This window comes from Salvelinus sp. IW2-2015, linkage group LG6.1, assembly GCF_002910315.2.
Source record: "Salvelinus sp. IW2-2015 linkage group LG6.1, ASM291031v2, whole genome shotgun sequence".
NCBI classification, from domain to species: domain Eukaryota; kingdom Metazoa; phylum Chordata; class Actinopteri; order Salmoniformes; family Salmonidae; genus Salvelinus; species Salvelinus sp. IW2-2015.
Genome location: NC_036845.1, coordinates 21,830,114 through 21,847,090, shown reverse-complemented (window position 1 = coordinate 21,847,090; position 16,977 = coordinate 21,830,114). Strand labels below are relative to the sequence as shown.

The 16,977-nt window shown below is 42.0% G+C and overlaps 2 protein-coding genes across 15 annotated transcripts in view; one reads left to right on the top strand and one right to left on the bottom strand.

Annotated features, from left to right (window-relative positions):
* LOC111965318 (transcription elongation factor A protein 3) overlaps positions 1–2,564 on the bottom strand; it is a 36,519-nt gene extending 33,955 nt beyond the window's left edge. For 4 of the 14 annotated variants that reach the window (XM_070444077.1, XM_070444080.1, XM_070444081.1 and 1 more), the window contains exon 1: positions 2,324–2,563. In XM_070444077.1, coding sequence (XP_070300178.1) covers positions 2,324–2,392 — 69 coding nt within the window. In that variant the 5' untranslated portion in view covers positions 2,393–2,563. Of the gene's footprint in view, positions 1–2,323 lie in introns of all 14 variants that reach the window. The other 10 variants (XM_070444084.1, XM_070444083.1, XM_070444085.1 and 7 more) reach the window with 5 other exon arrangements.
* A 1,617-nt stretch (positions 2,565–4,181) lies between these two features.
* On the top strand, positions 4,182–6,941 carry LOC111964760 (phosphatase and actin regulator 4B-like). The gene is made up of 5 exons (XM_070443840.1): positions 4,182–4,221; positions 5,153–5,272; positions 5,386–5,665; positions 5,917–6,221; positions 6,712–6,941. The coding sequence occupies exons 1-5, from the start codon at positions 4,182–4,184 to the stop codon at positions 6,939–6,941; spliced, it is 975 nt and encodes a 324-aa protein (XP_070299941.1).
* The last annotated feature ends 10,036 nt before the right edge of the window (positions 6,942–16,977 follow it).

Sequence of the window (16,977 nt, the reverse complement as noted above, 5' to 3'; positions counted from 1 at the left end):
CAATATGTTATGCTCTTGTGAAGGCTGGCTGAGTTCTGGCATAGAGTATGTTCTTTTATGTCTACAGATTCTCTCTTCTCCCTGTTTTTGTTGGCTTGGAAATGTTGATAATTGAGCCTTATCAGAATACATTGTGTAACCTAGCATTTATAGTGGCTAAGAAATGCATTGCCATTAAGTTATGTATCACTAGATTTATTTTTTTACAATATTAAGGCTATACTGTGCAACTTTCAAAAGGTCTGAATGCCTTATATGGAATACTGTATGACAAAAGGAGTCTGTATTGAAAACATGCCCACATCAGGGGAGATACCTATTTAGGCAATCCCTAGCTACTGGGCTGCTCAGTCCTGGCCCTGGGGGTCTGCCGTACTGTTGGTTGTAACAATGGCCTTGGCCTAACACACCTGAAACCAATAATGAATGTTTCACTAAGATCTAAAGCTGAGTGGGGTGTGTTGGGTTGGGGCTCTGCAGGGCCGTGGACCCCTAGGGGCAGGAGGGGGCGATCCAGCTATATTGTGTGCAAGTAAAAAGAGCTCTACAGTACTATTAGGCCATGATATGAATTATAGTGCCCTCCGTAATTATTGGGAAAGTGAACCATTTTTTATTATTTTGGCTCTGTACTCCAAAAGCTTGGATTTAAAATCAAACAATGACTACGAAGTTAAAGTGCAGACTGACAGCTTCCATTTTAGGGTATTTTCATCCATATGGGGGAACCGCTTATAAATTACAGCACATTTTCTACATATCCCCCCAATTTTGGGGGAGCAAAAGTATTTGGGACAAATCCCCTTATATATGTGTATTAAAGTAGTAAAAAGTTTGGTCCCACATTCATAGCATGCAATGACTACATCAAGCTTGTGACTCCACACATTTGTTGGATGCATTTGCTGTTTGTTTTGGTTGTGTTTCAGATTATTTTGTGCCCAATAGAAATTAATGTTAAATAATGTATTGTGTCATTTGAGTCACTTTTATTTAAATAAGAATATGTTTCTAAACACTTCTACGTGAATGCTGCCATGATTATGGATAATCCTGAATGAATTGTGAATAATGATACATGAGAAAGTTAGACGCACAAATATCATACCCCCAAGACATGCTAACCTCTCACTATTTTTGGGGGGGTATGATATTTGTGCATCTAGAACTTTCTCACTCATCATTATTCACTATTCAATTAGGATTATCCATAGTCATGGTAGCATCCACGTTCATGTAGAAGTGTTTAAAAATATATTATATTCTTACAATGAAAGTGACCGCAAAAGGGTCATATTAGATTGTGTAGAAATGCAGGAAATGAGCTCTAGATGCCTAAAAATTCTGAAGGAGGACCTCCAGACCCCCCACCAGGTTATGTCCCCGTACTTCTAAAACCAAAGTTGCACCCCTGTGTTGACTTGGAAGAGCAGAGTGATGGTGGGACCATAGTATTCTTTCATTCATGCTGCAAGCAGGGTTTGTACTGTAGTTAGTAGGTCTACTGTAGCTGCTGCACATGTTTCTACAGTCTGTTTTTATGGAGCATGGTATTATTGAATTCATGCTGCAGGCAGAATTTGTACTGTAATTAGTAGGCCTATTGTAGCAGCTGCACATGTTTCTACAGTCTGTTTTTAAGTGATCACACTTAAAATTACAATTGACGTGTAATCAATGTAATCAATTGTATTAATCATAATTACAACCAATAACAAACTGTGATATTATAATAACTACAAAAAAATATTGTAATAGTAATGTAGCCTAATTGTCAAAATAGTTGTGTTTATGTAGTCTACAGCAGGCGCTGTTAATAAGGAAATTCATTCAAATGTATCAGTGAACGACTTGCATTCTACAATCCGCAAAAATAGCACTGCACAATTGGCCCATACTAACAACAAACAGGCCCATAGTACGCCACTGTCACGACCTTGCGTTGTTTACGTTCGGTTCCATGCATGGAATAGTTGTCGAATACCAGTATGCTTTAAGTCTCACACTTTTGCATTAGTAGTTTTATTCAGTGTGTGTGTATATCGCACGGTCTTGCTTAATAGGCTAAATCTGGACAATTCTGTGCCAAACACCTGTTCAGCATTTGCTACTTGAACAACTGTTCCTCTCGGGACAGTGCACAACTTTTTAAAACACAACCTCGAAATGTAAAACTTTGTATTAATGTAGATAACTATAAAATGGAATATGTCATTGCAAATTCAAAATAAAGCATGTATCTACACATGATTTCATAGATTTGACTGCACGAGGTGACAGAAAAACATGCGACATAAAGAAAGGTGTCAAAATACATTCTCACCGTGTTATTTCTAGACACCATCTTGTCCAGCTTTTTTGCAATCCGAATTAACTCCTCTTCTCGCGTCATAGTTTATGCATGCATTAAACGTACAATAATATATATTATGTAAAATGCTATATAATAAAAAATACGAAATGTAAATGTTCATCCTACGTAGATAGAACTTTACGTTATGGCGCGATCCATGCCATTCAGCGAAGGGGCGTGTCCTCAAGTTACAGGCAGAAGGACAGTTGTCGGATCGTCTGACCATCAGGTCAAAATGCCCATGAGACACATGGCAACAGCTAAATATAGACGTTGCTATGGGTCTGACACTAATATCGTCTTTATATGAAAAATATTGAATAACTTCAAAACGTACTTTAATACAGTGGGCTATGCAAACTGTTTCAGAGGACTTTGGAGTGAACCCCAATGACAATGGGCCTTGCGCAATAGAGCTCACCAGTCTGTAGTCCTAAACACCTGAAATTAGTTACTCTGGTTRTTATAGGGGAAATTAATTGGGAAATAATGGGGTTTTGGGATAAACGTCGAAAATAAGGTCTAAGGTTAACACATCTTATATGTTTTGTTCTATGAGATAAAGTATATAAAGCCTTCATAATTCATAAATGTCATGATATTATGTGCTTGTTTTGATTACATACATGCTTCAAAATTCACAAGAAGTGACGTTAGCTGATGACATTATCTCACAGAACAAAACGTATATGATCTCTTAAGTCTGTGTTAACCACAGACAATTTTTTGTCTTTTATACCCAAAAAACATCAACTTTCCCATTACTATTGCTCTCTACAGTTGCGTATCCAACCACACAGTAAAATATCCCACTCTGTGTGTCTACACTTTAGTTTGAAGATATAATAAATAATTGTTATATGATATACCTTAGAAGTAAACCATGTAGCCTAATGTTTGATTAATACAGTGAAATATGGCAATCATTTATATATGTTTTAGATGACTAACAGGGGGCGCTGTTTTGAAGCCACCGCGCCTCCATCTTGGCAATCCCCCCAACCAGGGACGTCACTTGAGATTCATGGATGGGGGGCTAAACCTCTTTTAGGGGTGTCTGGCATACTCCCTGTCCGTTTATTGTTAGCTAGCAGTCTCAAGCCACAGAAGTAGCTAACATTAACTGAAATGTTAGCTACCAGTAGGCCTAACGATGCATGTACACTAGATAGTGGTAAATTGCCGCGTGCCGCTTAGGCCGCCCATTGTGACTCGGTTGTGGGCGTGCTGGCAGCATATAGCAGCTTTTCGATTGTGCGTCAAGAATTCAGTATAGCAAGTATGTATTTTTTATTTTATTTTTATTTCACCTTTATTTAACCAGGTAGGCTAGTTGAGAACAAGTTCTCATTTGCAACTGCGACCTGGCCAAATAAAAGCATAGCAGTGTGAACAGACAACACAGAGTTACACATGGAGTAAACAATAAACAAGTCAATAACATGGTAGAAAAAAAGAGAATCTATATACATGTTGTGCAAAAGGCATGAGGTAGGCAATAAATCGAATAATTACAAATTTAGCAGATTAACACTGGAGTGATAAATATCAGATGATCATGTGCAAAAGAGATATTGGTACTGGTGTGCAAAAGGCAGAAAAGTAAATAAATAAAAGCAGTATGGGGGGTGAGGTAGGTAAATTGGGTGGGTAGTTTACAGATGGACTATGTACAGCTGCAGCGATCGGTTAGCTGCTCGGATAGCAGATTTTTAAAGTTGTTGAGGGAGATAAAAGTCTCCAACTTCAGAGATTTTTGCAATTCGTTCAGTCGCAGGCAGCAGAGAACTGGAAGGAAAGGCGTCCAAATGAGGTTTTAGCTTTAGGGATGATCAGTGAGATACACCTGCTGGAGGCGGTGTCTGCGGGTGTGGTGTAGCCATCGTGACAGTGAACTGAGATAAGGCGGCACTTTACCTAGCATAGCCTTGTAGATGACCTGGAGCCAGTGGGTCTGACGACGAACATGTAGCGAGGGCCAGCCGACTAGGGCATACAGGTCGCAGTGGTGGGTCGTATAAGGTGCTTTAGTAACAAAACGAATGGCACTGTGATAAACTGCATCAGTTTGCTGAGTAGAGTGTTGGAAGCTATTTTGTAGATGACATCGCCGAAGTCGAGGATCGCAGGATAGTCAGTTTTACTAGGTAAGTTTGGGGCGTGAGTGAAGGAGGCTTTGTTGCGGAATAGAAAGCCGATCTCTTGATTTGATTTTGATTGGAGATGTTTGAATAGAGTCTGGAAGGAGAGTTTGCAGTCTAGCCAGACACCTAGGTACTTATAGTGTCCCATATTTCTAGGTCGGAACCGTCCAGGGTGGTGATGCTAGTCGGGCGTGCGGGTGCAGGCAGCGAACGGTTGAAAAAGCATGCATTTGGTTTTACTAGCGTTTAAGAGCAGTTGGAGGCCACGGAAGGAGTTTGTATGGCATTGAAGCTCGTTTGGAGGTTGGTAGCACAGTGTCCAAGGAAGGGCCGGAAGTATATAGAATGGTGTCGTCTGCGTAGAGGTGGATCAGGGAATCGCCCGCAGCAAGAGCAACATCATTGATGTATACAGAGAAAAGAGTCGGCCCGAGAATTGAACCCTGTGGTACCCATAGAGACTGCCAGAGGACCGGACAACATGCCCTCCGATTTGACACACTGAACTCTGTCTGCAAAGTAGTTGGTGACCAGGCAAGGCAGTCATTAGACAAAGCTGTGATGATACGTTAATAAAGGTTAATAAAGTAAGTGAACATGTGTTTTTTATCAGTGTGTGTGACACCTTCAATAACCTGTGTTTCTCAATCCACAGGCAACCTCACCCAGGCCGGTACCAGCCTTGTGCCAACTAAGCCCTCCCACCGATGCCCCCAAGAGGACACCCCTGTCACAAAGCGCAACCCGGAGGACCCCTCCTGCGTCCACCCAGTCGGTCCCCTCCCCTCCCTGCTTTCTCCTGAGGACCATCATAACCACTCAGTCGGCTTCCAGATGCCTCCCGTCCCCGCCCTTACCCACCTACATCCCCCTTCTCCCTCCCGCCAGCATCTGCACGCTCACTACCTCCACCACCAGCACTCTACCAACATCCCATCCCCCAGCCCTTGCTCTTTGACCCCCCCAGCCCCACCAGTGAGCCCCCCCAGCGTCCGGCCCCCGTCCCCCTGCACATCATGATCCAGAGGGCCCTGTCCAGCCCCGGCCAGGCCCAGCCACATCCCGACGGCTCCCAGCGTTCAGCCCACTCCCTGCTCTTTGAGACGCCGCCCGAGTACCAGGGGGACCGCGGCCGGCCCCTAGCCGTCAGCATCCAGCCTCTGAAACTGTGAGTCCTGTGGATATTTCATCAATGTTCTAGACTTGAGTAAAACACACACCTCAGACATTAGGTGTAAAGTTGGCAAGACCTTATCTAGGACTTATGAATGAATCTAGCCACACAATGTTTCTGTGATGCCAATTATTTATTATCAGCTCCGTCAATAATATGTGACTGGCGGCTTTTCCTATTTCTGTTGAAAACTCATCTGATCTCCATCGCTCCATTTCTCTCTCTTTCCCTCCTCTCTCTATCAGGGCTGAGGATGACTACTCTGAGGAGGATGATGATGAAGATGATGATAATGATGATGATGATGATGAAGAGGAGGAGTACGATGGGGAGCTTCCCCAGCCAGAGCTGGAGCCACGGAGCAGGAGGTGCATGGTGGGAGAGCCCTGCATCAACGTCATCCCCGAGGMGCCCAACAGCAGTGAGGAGGAGGAGGAGGAGGAGGAGGAAGAAGAGCAGGACCTGCAAAGGGAAAACAGCGACTCGGACGGGCCAGTGCTCTATAAAGATGAAAATTCAGACGAGGATGAGGAAGATGAGCCTCCACCCAGTATGTATCTCTGTCTCACTTGAATTGGGTTATGGATAAACATTTATACTCAGATACAGCAGCGTCTTTAAAATACTGTAAAAATAAATATGCCACCTAGCAGACTCGGTGGCATATTAGAAGTGACTTACAGTAGAGTGAGCGCATACTTTTTGTATGTGACTATAATCCCTGTGGAAATTTACRCCCGATTTGGCATTGTTAGCACTGCACTCTTACCAATTGAGACACACAGGATACCTACACAGTACCAGTCAAAAGTTTGGACACACCTACAGTGGTTGCTCCACTAAATGTTTTGCGATTATGCTGCGGGATTTAGAGGTAATTTGTGGTTTAGTACGGTACCCTGCGTCACTACTTCATCGCTCCAGACCAGCGCAAGGGGGAGTTAGAGCACTGATTATGCATGAGTAGGTGTGTTCAAACTTTGGACTGGTATTGTATATCTTTGTATACCTGACTACATCTCTCTGTGGTTCTTGTTCAGGTYCTTTGGCCAGCAGGGTCAGAAGGAAAGACACGTTAGCTTTGAAACTGAGTAACCGACACGCCCCAGAGAAACATGCTCGAGAGGACAAGTCCAGCGGTCACACCGAACGACGCACTCCGGGACACACACCAGGTCACACACACCAAGGGTCAACAGGGCTGACATGGCAGAGCAGGGAGCAATGGGAGGCCATACGCACACAAATAGGCTCTGCACTCACAAGGTAATAGATAAAGGGGGCTGTTGGCCAAGGTTGGAGTCGCCAGGAAGAAGGCATGGCCAGCCATTGAGAAATGCTTGTTGAAGTCTTCGATTATCACAGATTTATCGGTGGTGACCGTGTTACCTAGCCTCAGTGCAGTGGGCAGCTGGGAGGAGGTGCTCTTGTTCTCCATGGACTTTACAGTATCCCAGAACTTTTTGGAGTTAGAGCTACAGGATGCGAATTTCTGCTTGAAAAAGCTGGCCTTTGCTTTCCTGACTGACTGCGTGTATTGGTTCCTGACTTCCCTGAACAGTTGCATATCGCATATCGCGCATATCGTATGAAGGTCTGGTTATTAAATGGGTACATAGCTCAATAGTAATATCCTCTAAAACGCTCTGGTGACAAACAAACTTTGCTCCCCTGTTTCCAATTATCTACATGGCTGGGATAACCTAATGTAAGTAAATACATTAAAAAAAATGTTTTAACGACGTATTATTAGCAAACTAGCTACAGTGCAGGCTAACTCAAATGAGCTGCTAAATCAACAGCTAGTTATCTAGCCAACGTCACATACTGTATAGATAGCTGGCCAAGTGAATTAAATATCAACAGCTACCTACCTCATATTAGCTCGGTATCTTGATGTATTTATCATTGTAAAAAACGAACTCAAAATGCATTTGTAGGTAACTAGCTAACAGCCATGGAGGGTGAAGGGATAGCAGCCCCAACTGTCAAAGTGAGAGAGTAGGCTATTCTGGATAGGGCAGGTACTTTTGTGTAGTTCCTGTCCCTAGAAGTGAGGACAGAGATAATAGTAACATAATATTCAGTACGGTATAATTTGACTATAATGAAGTCTGTTTCTTGTCCTCAGATAAAGAGAGCTATGAAAGCCTGTCTACATATGAAGAGCAGTGGTTCTCAGTCCTGGGGTCTCAAAAGTGGTGTACATTTTTGTTTTTGCCTTAGCACTGCACAGCTGATTCAGTTGATCAACTCATCAAGCTTCGAGTGGTATTAATGTATTAATTCTTTGATATGATCCTGTTATTGTCACATGCTATACCTGCACATGTGTGTGCCCATGCAACTTGATATCCATTGTTTTCATGAGTTGTTATAAGGTATATTATACTTTAGTAATCCACAATGACCCGGTGATGTAAAAGTCTAATATTTACATTGTCTTCCATATTACTACAGATACCTTGTAACTGGAGATTCCTTCAAAACGATTGCCTACAGTTAACATATAGGGCAGCGCAAGGTTGGGTGACCAGGGCCATCTGGGACTGCCTCCTGGGGGAATTCAGGTGTGTGAAGGCTACCTGTGTCCTGCATAACTTAATGAGGATGGACACGAGGACCAGGAGGGGATCTGCAGCTTGCCGCCGTGTGCCAGAGTAGAAGTCTGCTGCTCTGCGGGATGTTAAGGATTGGGTCCAACAACGCAGCAAGAGAGGCAATCCATGTGCAGGAGATCTTAAAACCAACACTCGATCCCTCCGATGTCAACAACTACAGACCAGTATCCCTTCTTTCTTTTCTCTCCAAAACTCTTGAACGTGCCGTCCTTGGCCAGCTCTCGCTGCTCTCTCTCTCAGAATGACCTTCTTGATCCAAATCAGTCAGGTTTCAAGACTAGTCATTCAACTGAGACTGCTCTTCTCTGTGTCACGGAGGCGCTCCGCACTGCTAAAGCTAACTCTCTCTCCTCTGCTCTCATCCTTCTAGACCTATCGGCTGCCTTTGATACTGTGAACCATCAGATCCTCCTCTCCACCCTCTCCGAGCTGGGCATCTCCGGCGCGGCCCACGCTTGGATTGCGTCCTACCTGACAGGTCGCTCCTACCAGTGGCGTGGCGAGAATCTGTCTCCGCACCACATGCTCTCACCACTGGTGTCCCCCAGGGCTCTGTTCTAGGCCCTCTCCTATTCTCGCTATACACCAAGTCACTTGGCTGCTGTCATATCCTCACATGGTCTCTCCTTCATTGCTATGCAGACGACACACAATTATCTCTCCTTTCCCCCCTCTGATAACCAGGTGGTGAATCGCAATCTCTGCATGTCTGGCAGACATATCAGTGTGATGACGGATCACCACCTCAAGCTGAACCCTCGCAAGACGGAGCTTCTCTTCCTCCGGAAGACTGCCCGTTCCATGATCTCGCCATCACGTTGAAACTCCATTGTGTCCTCCTCCAGAGTGCTAAGAACCTTTGGCGTGATCCTGCGACAACACCCTGTCCTTCTCAACTAACATCACGGCGGGACCCGTTCCTGTAGTTATGCTCTACAACATTCGCAGAGTCACGACCCTGCCTCACGCAGGAAGCGGCGCAGTCCTAATCCAGGCACTTGTCATCTCCCGTCTGATTACTGCAACTCCGTGTTGGCTGGGCTCCCTGCCCTGCTGCCCATTGAAACCCCTACAACTCATGCCAGAAGCGCCGCAGCCCGTCTGGTGGTTCAACTTTTCCAAGTTTCTCCACGTCGACCCCGCTCCTCCGCTCTCCCTCACTTGGCTTCCCAGTTGAAGCTCGCATCGTACAAGACATCGTGCGTTGCCTACGAGCTGTGAGGGGAACGGCCCGCTCCGTGACCTTCAGGCTCTGATGCAGGCCTACAAAGAAAACTTCACCAAGACAAGGGCAACTGGTTCATTGCCACTCTGGCCTGGCCTCGCCTCCCTAACCCTCTGAGCAAGTACAGCTTCCCGCCGCTCAGCCCAGTCAAAACTGTTCGCTGCTCCTGGCACAGCAGCCAATGGTGGAAAAAACTCGCCTCACGACGGTCAGGTTCAGGGATCAATCACCACCTTCCGGAGACACCTGAAACCCCACCGTCTGTTAAGGAATACCTTAGGATAGGGATTGAAAGTAATCCTTCTAGACCCCCCCTCCCCCCCTTAAAAGAGTTAATGCACTGTTATTTAAAGTGTCTGTTCCATCTGGGATATCATAAGGTGAATGCACAATTTGTTAGTCGCTCTGGATAGGAAGGACGTCGTCTAATGACTTAATGTAAATGTAAATGTAATCTTCACCTCCTACTCGTTTCTTCGAAGAGCAGGTTGCTGTTTCCCTGGCGAACACCGATAGAACTGACTACACTATGCACACCAAAGCTCTTAGGAGCCATTCACCATTTGCCATTACACATTCCAGTCACATGTCAATGCTGTATATTGATATCACAAGAATTCTCTCCCATATGAATTTTAACTATACTTAGGAGGCGTGCCTGTTTAGTAAGGGTGTGATGTCCTGTAAAAAACAAAACAGGCTATATTTAAATCACGCATATTATTTTTCTTTTAAACAATTAGGACACACGCTATAACCCACACACTCATGTATCAATGCTGGATTTGATGGATGGTGTTGTGCAGTAAACACAGACTCGGTGGTATACTGTAGAACTTCGTAACACCTTCAAAGAATAGGCAAGAGGGCAACCATGGAGAAATAGTAAGACAGACTTCACTTCATTATTTCTATAACTACGCTATATTGTTTGTCCTCGTGTGTCCGTTCATGTTTTTCAGCATAAAGTACTCTGCAGCCACTTAGTGTGGTGTGGACACCAGGTGAGGCCACACCAGGATTCCTGTTGAAAACTGTCGCTTTAAATACCTTATTTTCTCAATAAGTCACTCTCCTTCACTTCATCCCTTTCTCCTCTTCTCGCTAAATCCTCTAGGTTATATCAGCTGTGTCGGTGAACCCCTCCTGCATCTGAACTGGCTACATAAGAGGGCACAGCATGATCAGAGGTGAGCGGTCACTTGGTCAGGTCAACAGGAAGTGTTGTAAAAGAGATGCTTTACATTGAAATATAGATAAAGTAGTCCCAGAGTTAATGATCCAAGGTCAGTTTTGCATTTCACCTCCTGATTGATGACTAACAACATTAGAATAAAAACAAGGTTTAAACATGCTCTCTCTCCATCTGTCTCTCGTCTGCAGATATGTTTTGATGTGAGAGATGTTGTCAACCCCCAGTACTATCATCGCCATCTCACCCGCTTTTAAGATGAGTATCTCTCGGCAGCCCAAAGGTTATGTAATTGTGATGAACTGAGAATATTTAGGTAGCATTGTGATTCATTAATCATATGCTGCCTTCCCTGCTCCTATGTTTTACCTCTTTCCCTTTGTCTTTTACACCTCTCCCGCCACCTCTTTCTTCCTCTGTTTGTGCATTGAGATGTGCAGATGTGCATTGAAGTACAGATTGAACTTGTATTTATAATATTACAATTATAATATTTATAATGCATGTATTTATAACACTTGGATAATGAGCTTTTCAATAAAGCATTTTACATTCTCTACTGGTTGAAATTAAGTCTCATTTGATGAAATACTACACCTATTCTGTGTTTATCAGATCAATGCAGATGAAGGGCATTAGATATTGAGATGAACCGGTTTTAGACTATTTACATGATGCATAGGAAGTGTAGTGTACTGTTTTTCTGTATATATGAATTACAAATCAGCTTTTAACTATTTAAATCCTGTTTCTAGTCTATTAGTTTCAATGTGTAACCATTGATGTCCCAGGACCAAGATTGGTAAACCCTGTTGAAGTGTATAATTGTAATACATACATGCAGACACAGTCATTCGAAGACTGGTAGTTGATACTCCTGGTATTGGATATGACTGAAAAATAATCTCAAAGACATTCATATCTGAACTGCACATTTATTTGCCACGGTAGAGTACATGATCAGTGAATATATTAAAATGTACAGGCTACAATGTGGGGATCTCATGTATGGTAATAACTACATGTATATACGACTTGCATCCTTGGCACAAAGTTATATTCTACTCAATCCATAGGCTTCATTGATGTCATTCAGACTGTTATGAAGTTAATACAACTGGCTATGATAGCTGAGGTTCATAGCTAGGTTCTGAACTAATATGTATACTAAACGTTTGGGTCAATACACAGATCAGCTAGATAGCTAGCTACACATCCATAGGCATACAGGTATTTGTATCCTCCACTGCACAATAAGCAAGAACATAGCTAGCTACGTTTTTTAATATATCTGCAAGGCAAGCTTACAAAATTGTACATTCAATTTGCAGTAAATACTTAAGCTAGCTAGATTCTATACATCCACTGTTTCACAAGACGACAGCCTGGTTTGCTGGTTGTTTCAGGAGTCCCTAAAACATTAAACAACCAGAATTACAATTTCATACTCTTGTCACAACACCCATACATCTAGTCAGCTAGCTGGCTAATGTTAGCTTGCTAAATCGCGATTTTCGTAAATGAACTTTTTATAATAAAAAACGTATGCATAATCGTTTGTCTCTACATTAACATATTCCTGTCAAATACATTTATTTTTGCATGATTCGTTATGACGTTATAATTACATGTGCTTCCATCCTAGTATTTTTGTCAGCCATCTTTGCTGAAGAAAGAATAACATTCACTAGTGCGTGCAGCAGCCTCTGCAGCAGCAGCCTCCCCCAGGTCCTAGTGCCTGCCCTTTAAGATGCGATGGAACGGTTGACGGGGGGGAAAATAAATCAGAAAATATATAGATTTATTTAGGAGGGGCTAATTAATATTTTAGGGGGCTAAAATAGGCCTAGCACGTTGTAAAACATATTTTGGAAGCTTTAGAAATGCATTTATTAATGTCTACATTTCGTTTTGCCATGTTTATTCTATTAGACACCTTAATGCATTATTATAAATTATATTATGTGAGCTAAACATACAAATACAAAATATATATAATAAAACAGTTTCCTTAAAGTATCATTTTTAGATAGAAAGTGTTTGACTGTTACTGTCCCCACTACAACAAGAAAAATACTTAAATACATGTAATTTTGTCCTTACAACATTTAATTGAAATACTGTAGCCAATAGCAATCCAGTGTTTATATACATCATTGAATATGGCATAGGGCGCTATTCATGTGGTGATACACCTCCACTTTAACAATCTACACAGCTCTGACAGCTGCAAAAAAAAAAACTAGTAGGTAGTACACAAGTGTACACACAAGTTGGAGCTTTTTCTAATGTTCTCATGAATTTACTATGGGGGAAAGTTGGAGTCACTTTATTGCGCAGGAATGTTGGAGTCCCTTTATTGTGCAGAAGATGTTGCTCTGGTGTTGGGTTTCTTATCATGAGGACTATTTTGACAAAGTTGTGTGAGATGGGGTTGTATCTTTAGTGTTCTTTACAAACCTTTTCTGTCATCCAAATTAGTAGTTTTAGAGGATTTTACCTTAGATTGGCTTACCCCGGCCTCAGACCATTTTTAGAATATTTGTCTTCGCTTTAACCTGACTCCAGTTGCTTTGTTAAAGAGATGCCTCTCTCTAAACCGCTTCACACAAAGTGTTGATCACTGTCATTAAGGGAGAAATTGTCTGTGGTCAAGCCAATTCCAGTCTATTGTATTGAGGGAATTAATACATAGCATACATCCCAATGTAAATTTAATTTCATGACCTGTTTATTTCTTCAAACTATGTTCAAATCGAAGCCACAGACAATGTTGCAACTTGCAATATAAATTTCAATGAATAGCCTGCACTGCTAAACTTTAGGAACCCATAGCCATTTAATTGGGGGGATATCAGCCTTTTGAACTGTGAACACACATAGTAGAGGGTAAACTCGAACTACCCCCCTTTTACCCTCCTTTGCCAAGTAAAGTTATTTGCATTAGATATACAGTTGAAGTCGGAAGTTTACATACACCTTAGCCAAATACATTTCAACTCAGTTTTTCACAATTCCTGACATTTAATCCTAGTAAAATTCTGTGTCTTAGGTCAGTTAGGATCACCACTTTATTTTAAGAATGTGAAATGTCAGAATAATATTAGAGGGAATTATTTATTTCAGCTTTTATTTCTTTCATCACATTCCCAGCAGGTCAGAAGTTTACATACACTCAATTAGTATTTGGTAGCATTGCCTTTAAATTGTTTAACTTGGGTCAAACGTTTCGGGTAGCCTTCCATTTTGGCCCATTCCTCCTGACAGAACTGGTGTAACTGAGTCAGGTTTGTAGGCCCCTTGCTCGCACACGCTTTTTCAGTTCTGGCCACAAATTTTCTATGGGATTGAGGTCAGGGCTTTGTGATGGCCACTCCAATACCTTGACTTTGTTGTCCTTAAGTCATTTTTCCACAACTTTGGAAGTATGCTCGGGATCATTATCCATTTGGAAGACCCATTTGCGACCAAACTTTAACTTCCTGACTGATGTCTTGAGATGTTGGTTCAATATATCCACATAATTTACCTCCCTCATGATGCCTTCTATTTTGTGAAGTGCACCAGTCCCTCCTGCAGCAAAGCACCCCCACAACATGATGCTGCCACCCCCGTGCTTCACGGTTGGGATGGTGTTCTTCGGCTAGCAAGCCTCCCCCTTTTTCCCCCAAACATAATGATGGTCATTATGGCCAAACAGTTCTATCTTTGTTTCATCAGACCAGAGGACATTTCTCCAAAAAGTACGATCTTTGTCCCCATGTGCAGTTGCAAACCGTAGTCTGGCTTTTTTATGGCGGTTTTGGAGCAGTGGCTTCTTGCTGAGCGGCCTTTCAGGTTATGTCGACGTAGGACTCTTTTTACTGTGGATATAGATACTTTTGTACCTGTTTCTTCCAGCATCTTCACATGGTACTTTGCTGTTGTTCTGGGATTGATTTGCACTTTTCGCACCAAAGTACGTTCATCTCTAGGAGACAGAATACGTCTCCTTCCTCAGCGGTATGACGGCTGCGTGGTCCCATGGTGTTTATATTTGCATACTATTGTTTGTACAGATGAACGTGGTACCTTCAGGTGTTTGGAAATTGCTCCCAAGGATAAACCAGACTTGTGGAGGTCTACAACTTTTTTTTCCTGAGGTCTTGGCTGATTTTGATTTTCCCATGATGTCAAGCGAAGAGGCACTGAGTTTGAAGGTAGGCCTTGAAATACATCCACAGGTACACCTCCAATTGACTCAAATTATGTCAATTAGCCTATCAGAAGCTTCTAATGCCATGACAATTTTCTGGAATTTTCCAAGCTGTTTAAAGGCACAGTCAACTTAGTGTATGTAAATTTCTGACCTGCTGGAATTCTGATACAGTGAAATAATCTGTCTGTTAGCAATTGTTGGGAAAATGACTTGTGTCATGCACAAAGTAGATGTTCTAACCGACTTGCCAAAAGTATAGTTTGCTAACACGAAATTTGTGGAGTGGTTAAAAAGCGAGTTTTAATGACTCCAACCTAAGTGTATGTAAACTTCCGACTGTAGCAGACTGTAGCAGCCTATGATTTATACTCTCCTACAACTTTTCCAAAAGAGAGATGCACACTGCTTACAGGAGGTGCCGGCACCTCTTAAACCCTCACAGAAGAAGCCTGAAAGCCCAATGTCATCAACAGGAAGTTAGTAACCATCCTCCCTCAAACACTGTAGTAGCTATAGAAAAAATGGCATTGGTAGGCTTTTGGAACTAAAGAACAGTTAAATTGTTTGTATTTTCCACCACCGAACATTTTGAAATACTGAATATACACTAGCGGCACACTTGTAATCTAAAGATACATGGAGTACCAATTCGCTGGACTGGATTTTGAATCATGTTGTCGATGTAAAAACTTGTCGGAGATGGACCTCGTTCTTTTTAGAATTTTTTTTTCTTCCCAATACATTTGAATATGTTTCTTGTTTTTAGTTTACTCATCTGTTCATGCACTAGATTGGAACGCAAAGTCTGTTGCAAGTGGAGAAGGTAAGGAACATGTCTGTCCGCCCTGAATTAAGGACCAAAGCTGGTTCAAGAAAATGGTGATGAATAAAAAAGTATACCAGTTTCATTTAACGACCAAAAAATTGGCAGCTGTGCCATACAGGTTGCAAAATAGTTGGGAAGAGATTTTCAATGTACCGATTCCATTGCACATGGTTTATGAACTAATATACATATTGACGCCGAATTCAAAACAATTTTTAAATTTAAATTATTACACAAAATTCTTGCAACCAATAATATGTTATATATTTGGGAGATACAACCATCCCACTTCGGCAGAGAAGAGACAGAATCATTAGATCACTTGTTTTGGTACTGCCCATATGTAGCTTGTTTTTGGTCGCAAGTTCAGGAATGGCTGAAGAATTGCAACATTTACCTGGAGCTAACTCTGTAAATATCACTGCTGGGTGATATGAAAAGGCATAGTCAATTGATTAATAATACTCTGAGCAAAACATTTTATCTTTAATTTACAATCTGTACAAACTATGCCTAAATTTACAAATACAAATCAAAAGGTGTTTGTTTGTGGATAGTGAATTGCATTTGTGGATAGTGATTTACATTTGTGGAAAGTGATTTACATTGGTGGATTGGTACATATTTGTACAGATCATGATACACAAATACTAAATGCATGCTGTGTTCACAATACATTTGGCATGATATTGATCCCATAGACACCAGCCTCCCGATTTGATAATTGCTAACTGTGTGCCTGACCCTGAATTATCTATATAATTATTCTCATCCATTTGTATTGCTCTGGCAGACAAACAAGCCTTAGAGTAAAAAATATAACAAATCCTTGGTTCTCTATAGAACTTTCAGATCTTGTTATAACAAGAAATCAGGCCTCGTCCAAGGCTAGAAAAACGGATGCTGTAGCTGATTGGCAGCTCTTCAGGCAATTGAGAAATAGATGTACTTCCTCAATTAAGAAAGCTAAATCATGCTACTTTCTAAGTTCTATCTCAGACTCTGCTGGTGATCTGTCTAAACTTTGGAAAACAGTTTATGCACTGAAAACGCACAGAAATTAATCTCCCTCCCTACCTAAGCAAGTTATGTCAAGGTCTAGCATCTTTACTGAGAAATGAGATAAGTGATGCTTTTAATCAACATTTTCTCTCTGCAGGACCTTTTATTTTAAGTAAATTGTGGTTTAATCGACTCTGGTCAGTCAATCAACTGTTCTTCCCTCTCCCAGCCTCTAGTTAGCA